Source organism: Carcharhinus amblyrhynchos, chromosome 1, assembly GCF_965287045.1.
Source record: "Carcharhinus amblyrhynchos chromosome 1, sCarAmb.v2.hapA, whole genome shotgun sequence".
Lineage (NCBI taxonomy): Eukaryota > Metazoa > Chordata > Chondrichthyes > Carcharhiniformes > Carcharhinidae > Carcharhinus > Carcharhinus amblyrhynchos.
Genome location: NC_137324.1, coordinates 148,629,252 through 148,635,802, shown reverse-complemented (window position 1 = coordinate 148,635,802; position 6,551 = coordinate 148,629,252). Strand labels below are relative to the sequence as shown.

General features: G+C 39.6%; 1 protein-coding gene across 1 annotated transcript; it reads right to left on the bottom strand.

The window, feature by feature from the left end:
- Positions 1–1,606: 1,606 nt before the first annotated feature.
- On the bottom strand, positions 1,607–6,430 carry bbs12 (Bardet-Biedl syndrome 12). The gene is made up of 2 exons (XM_080193519.1): positions 6,215–6,430; positions 1,607–4,819 (listed from the first exon to the last, which is right to left on the bottom strand). The coding sequence occupies exons 1-2, from the start codon at positions 6,239–6,241 to the stop codon at positions 2,687–2,689; spliced, it is 2,160 nt and encodes a 719-aa protein (XP_080049645.1). The 5' UTR covers positions 6,242–6,430; the 3' UTR covers positions 1,607–2,686.
- Positions 6,431–6,551: the final 121 nt, after the last annotated feature.

The following is a 6,551-nucleotide window of genomic DNA, read 5'->3' as shown; positions in this document are numbered from 1 at the left end:
AGGCACTTTCCTCCCGTTGGTTTTAAAATGGCAGTGATTGCATTGCTAAGTTGATATGGTTGCTGTCAAGTAGAGCTGGCATCGATTCCAAGAACACCTCCTTCAGCTCAATGTCAATTTTTAGCTGATTATACACGTGGGCAGTATATTGGAATGGTTTTGCATGTTATTTGAGAAATGTTAAATGCTTCTTTGCTAATATAATTAAACTAATTAAAATAGCAAAGAAGTACTGGAGAATTTGGATGTCCTTGTACGAGAAACACAAAATTAATATGTAGGGAACAACAATCGCAAAGGCAAAAGGCATGCTGACTTTATTATAAAGGGATTGAGTAAGGAAGTTATACTGCAACTGTGCAGGGCTTTGGTGACACCATTTTGGTCTCTGTGCTTGGCTTGGAGGGAGAAACATGCAGTTGAAGTAGATTGATTCCTGGGATGAAAGAAAAGTCCGATAACGAAGAATTGGCTAAATTGAGCCAATACTTTCTGAAATTTGGAAGAATAAGAGGTGATCGCATTGACAGAAATTAGATTCTGAGAGCGTTTGACAGGGTAGATACTGAGATACTCATTTCCCTTAGCTGAATGGTCTAGAAATGTAGGCATAGACAAAGGATTAGCTATTTCAGACCTAGAAGAAATTTCTGCACTGAAGATGGTTGCAGATAGATCTCGGGAATTCTCTACCTCAGAAAGCTGTGAATGTACTGAACTCGAGTCCATTCAATCCATCGATTTTTGGACTCTTAAGGAATCAAAAGATATCACTATCAAACAGAAAAATGGAATAAAGGTTCGGAATCAGTTATGATCTTGTTATTTAGCACAGCAGGCTTGAGGGGCTATATAACCTGTTCCTCATTCATATGATCTCCTACTGCTACTTCCTTTGTTCTTAAAAAGTACTGAGAAAATGGAAGTCATTGTTGCCAAGAATGTATAATATTCAATCAGAAGTTTATAACCAGTTTGGGAACATTTTAACATTAAATTCTGCGTGTTTACAAATAAAAGCTTCTAAGTTAGTGGTGTTATTTAGTTTCCTTGCGTCTGCATGGGTTTCCTCCGGGTGCTCCGGTTTCCTCTCAGTCCAAAAATGTGCGGGTTAGGTTGATTGGCCATGCTAAAAATTGCCCCTAGTGTAATGAGATGGTAGGTTAGAGAGATTAGTGGGTAATATGTAGGGATATGGGGGGTAGGGCCTGGGTCGGATTGTGCTCGGTACAGACTCAATGGGCTGAATGGCCTCTTCCTGTACTGTAGGGTTTCTATGTTTCTAAATAGTTCCTAATCACATGAATTAATTGCCAATTTGGTATTAAATATCTTATCTTCAATCAGCACTAAAAATTACGTTATGTTCTCTCTCATGTCATCTTCGCCTCCCAACTATATGACAGCACATATGTATATCTATGGAAAAGTGGCCTTTCAAATACACAAAATCAATTTCTCACCCAAATTATCTGTTCCATTTAGAAGAGGGAAAATAGTCACTTTCAAAAGGAAGAATAAAATCTTAGTTTGTTATCATCTGTTCTAGTAACTAAATGTCAAATAAAACAACTTTGGCAAGTTTATTAAACTGTTAATTGTTTTATTTGAAACATACCAGCACTAAAAAATCTTGCAGGGTTCAGTTCAAAGTAACTTTTGAAACTTTACAGTGCAGCAAATGCAAATCATTCAATGATGCAAGAATCTGCTTTCTTTAAGGAAACACTATCAAATAAATATCCTTGGCCCAAAGCTTCTGGACAAAGAAAATAATTGGTATGACCATTTCCAGATATTTAATGTGCTTGAATGAGGTATGCACTGATGGGGGGAATCTTCTGGGAGACGATCAATTGAGAGACCACTGCTGCATGCAATTCAGGACAGCGGATGACCTCCAGGAGTTGGAGCATGGAACATCCTGGCTCACTCCAATGGAGTTTGGCAGCCCCCACCATTGTGAGGCAAATGGGAGCACTGCAGAGGATGTGTGGATAAAAAGTTCACTGCATATAACCAATAGAGACATCCATTTTCACAATTTTATCACATTGTGGCAAGGCTGATTAGGGAAGTCACCAGCTTTGCCATTTGATGCTGATGAGCTCTTCAGTAGCCTTAGAAATTACGAGATTCCATCCTTCTGATATGAAGCTGGCAAGGAGCGGACAAAACCAGGGGGGCAAAATTCTGTTTGTAAGTTTTCAATACAATGGATAACCGCCCTTGTGATCACCCTATTTAGGGTGTCACTAAAGATTTCCTCCAGTAAAAACACATAGTTGCACGTTGGGTTCTTTACCCAACACAGTCTAGATTTCTGTGCCCCCTTATGTCAAAGGGCCAGAGAAATTCTGGCCTCCGTGTGCACATACGACAGAATAATGGTTTACAGAAACATATTTTGCAAAATGAATTCCAGCTGTCAGTATTTTTATCATAGCTATTTGCTAATCAAATGGCTATAATTAGAAACACAGAGGTGTCAAGTGTCATAACCAAACAAGTTGCAATGGATTCAGAAGGACCAAACTCTCCTGTTGCGGGCCATGTATCTTTGGTAGCAAATCTAAACACCGACACCAACTTTGCAATTCACCTTCATGACTAGATTAATCTGTGTGTGAATAAACACTATCTTGCAAATTGGCTAACTGTAGCTTTGCTGATCTTTTTATTCATGCTATAGGAGTGTTCCTTGTACAGTTGTTTGAGCTCTGACGCCAGTGATAATTTCAGCATCTGCCCGCAATACCAATAACACTAGATTCAAAGCCCTTCGCCAAGCTTCTAGCTTTACTGTTACATTATCATAGACTTCAAAGCAGTCTTCATTCACACTTTGAAAGGAAGCCCTACATGGTCCACCAACATTTACATGTTGCTCTGAGGACTCTGAAATGATAGGAAATAGACCAATACTTTCGTGAAGGCACTTTTGCACTTCTGACAAAGCATCTAGTGGTGTTTCATGTGTGCCAGTATTAACCATTGCAGTCACAAGATATTCAGAAAAGCCATCAGCCAAGGCTTGCAAGACTTGTGATTTGTACAATGCTGCAGTGTCTGCAAACCAAGAAGAACACTGTGCACCAATGCAACTTGCTGTATCAGTTCCTGGTTTGTGAGGTTTTTCTAATATTAACTGTTGTAGATGGCAGAGGCAAACAAGTTCAGTGGCTCCTGCACCAGGAAAGACTCGTCTCTCACTAAGTGCATGTTTTAGACGATATGCACAAGTCCAGAATTGATCTGCCAATGTCTCCAGCTTGCAACGTAAGGGGCTACAAAGCACTACTGTAATGACAGCAATTTTACAAGTATTTATCTGCACAGCAACCTTTTCTCCTAAGTTCAAAACACCTCCATTTCCTGTTTTCCAGAAACACAGATGTCCTCCAGTTCCCACATAATTCTCATTTACTTGTGTAATGTAAGTTACAATGATGCCTCCCATAGCTTCTGCAAGCTTTTGAAACACAGGGTCTTTCACTTCTTGAATTACTAAAATATTTTCTTGCATGCACATATCCAATAATTGAGGAGATGCTATCCCCTTTATCAGAACTAAATTGATGTGAATTTTATGAAGTACATCCATTGTTGTACGTACCCACTCTTCTTTTAAATTTTTAGAAATACCCTCAACAGTCTGAGTGACCATTTTAATATTTGAAATTCTGTTGAACCCTGGATGAATGTACTTATCAGTTAAATCACCATTTATAAATACAGTATGAAGAGGCAAAGTTGCCAAATACTTGACAATTACAGACTGCTCCCCTGAGACTAATGTGATAAAACCAGGACTAACACAGGAATCATGCTCAGGTATTCCTGGCAGGAAGTACGTAACCAAATTATCAATGTCAAATTCTGGGAGTGTCTTGTTATTACTATTTTCTGCAAAAATACTTTGAGTCTGAATTTTGTAAGCTTCCACAACTAACTTCATCATCCTCTGGTTCCCATGGCTTAGTGATAAAGCCAATGCTGTAAAACTGGCAGAATCAGCTGGAGTAGCAAAGGAATCCTCTTCCAAGTTATTTAACAAATTTGGCAAAGCTTTTTCTTGTCCGTTTCTGTTAGGATTCCGGAAGTGCCGACTCATATTTACTTTTGGTTTTACACGGTTGCATGCAGAGTTCAGTTGACCTTGGTCAAAAGAGGCAGGAGTCATTATATTACTTGAAAAAGACCATAATAAGGAGCTGCTCTCATTGTTAACATTGTACTTGGTTCTGCAATTCCCTTTTATTGATATATTTGTCTGAAAGTGACTGTGTTCTTTTGCAAGTGATTTCACTTCATTAGTGAGGTGGGCAGGAGAGTTAGTTAAAGAACATGGTAAATTCTCAAGTTTAAACGTTTCTGGATTTTGTTTACATGGTGGGCTTTTCAAAATGTTATCAATGGATATCTGATGTGATATTAGTATCTCAAAGCAATGTTCTAATCCTTCATACATCACAGATACTATGGTAGGGATGGGAATCCCCTGCTTGATACAATTTAAAACAGCTTTACTCCACGCTCCAGTAAGAAAAAGAAGGGTGGACATTCCAGATTTATATTGTTTGTAGTGTGCCTGCACTGCTTCATTCAATAACTGTCCAACTGGACAATCCAACTGTAGATACTCTAAAAGCCTGAATGCAGAGCAAATCACAACTGTTTCATCAGTACTGTCATCTACAATGAACTTGTAGCACTTCTTGGAGCCAAGCAATGAGTTTCCTGATGCAGCCACTGCAGCAATCTGTTCCAGGCCTAGGTGAGATTTCTGGTTTAGGAATAGGCCCCATATTCCAACAGACTGTAAAAGGAAGAGAAATTCAAATAACTATTATACTTTTGTCATAATTTTGTAAATGTAACCCTTTTCCTCACTTTGCTGTAGTGGCATCAAATGCTGTAGGAAAAATTAAGCCACTTAATATTTGTAACTCAAATTCTGAAATTACTTTCACCTTTGTAATGGACATGTGCAGTTTATACCTCCCTGTTTTTGTAAAAATCCAGTCACTGCAAAACTGATAGTCCTCTGGTTCCAATCGTCCTCATCAGTAACAAAGTGGATGTCATGGCAGCCCTGGTAAACATACTACTAGTCAACTGTGAGATGTACTTGTGGATAGCGAATTATGAAATCCTGCAAATATCATCAGCACATCCATGGAAGTAAGCAGAGGTGAAAACATTCAAGGCTGTGGTGATCTTAAAAGCCACTGCCATGTGCTCACCTTGGACTGCCTTGTTCAGGAGGTTGTAAATGTCAATAATGACCTGCTGAAAAAGTCTCAAGTTTCCTGATGCACTGTTCCTCTGTCAATTTGAAATGCTGATCCTCTGCCTATAAACGCAATGCAACCATTATATCTGTAGGTAGTTATTTTAGTGTCTATAATTCAGCCCATCAGGTCAGGAGGCTTCTAACCTTTTGTTCTATTAGTTTCCCTAGTACTTTTCCTCTAGTGATTCCACCCTCCCTTTTGCCTATATATCCTGTTCTATTCTTAAGATGTATTTTGTGTCTTTCACTTTGAAATGTGATACAAAATGCTTGTTTGAACTTTCTGCCATTTCCTTACTTCTCATTATTAGCTCTCTAGTCTCATCCAATAAAAGTTCAATGCTTACTTTAACTGTTATTTTCCATTTTGTATACTTGTAAAAGTTTTTACTGTCTGATTTTATATTTCTTGCTAGCGTTCTCTTACTTCTTTTCAGTCATCCTTTGCTGGTTTCTAAAATTTTCCAAATCTTCTGGTCTACCAGCAATCCTTGCAGCATTGTACATCTTTGCTTTCAATTTGATACTATCCTTAATTTCCTTAGTTATCTTTGTATAGGGGCATCGTTTTTGTAGCTCCTTTCTCAATATACTTTTGTTGAGTTATGAAGCATTTCCTTAAATGTCTGCTACTGTTTCCCTAGATTGGGAAAACAGAAAAGATGGTCATTTAGCCAACTAAATTCAATCCCAAGCAGATTGAAAATCAAGTTTCCAACGTTTCTGATCAATGACTATCAGAGTATGAGATGATCATATCAATATGCTTCAGGTTGTTAAGCTTTCCTTTTACCTCAGTAGCGTTTATGTTTAAATTCCTCACAAGGAGCTTGTTTTATTATTCATGACAGTACCGATCAATGATAAGAGTGAGGAAGCTGCGCCCCCAGCCTGCAGAGCCGGAGCTTCCCGCATTACCTGCGAATAGCCGGCCGCCTGCTCCATTGTTGTGCAGCTCCCCTCTTGAACCCCCGGGCGATAAATAAACAATCTTTGCGTCCCAAAGTCTAAAAGAACGGAAATGACGCTTGACACCTTTTAGTTCCCCTCCCACCCCGCGGTTGTATCGGCGAAGTGGCGGTTAAATTTAACCCGCGGATCTGCCCCGTGCCGCCTGCGGCCTGTTTGCGCAGGTTGCTGTGATACCAAGCGCGCGCGCCTTCGCCCTGATGATGTCATCGATGGCCCCGCGCAGTCTCTGGCGCCATTGGCTGGTGAATGCGCGTCATCACCGCTCCGGCACAGCTACCGTCCT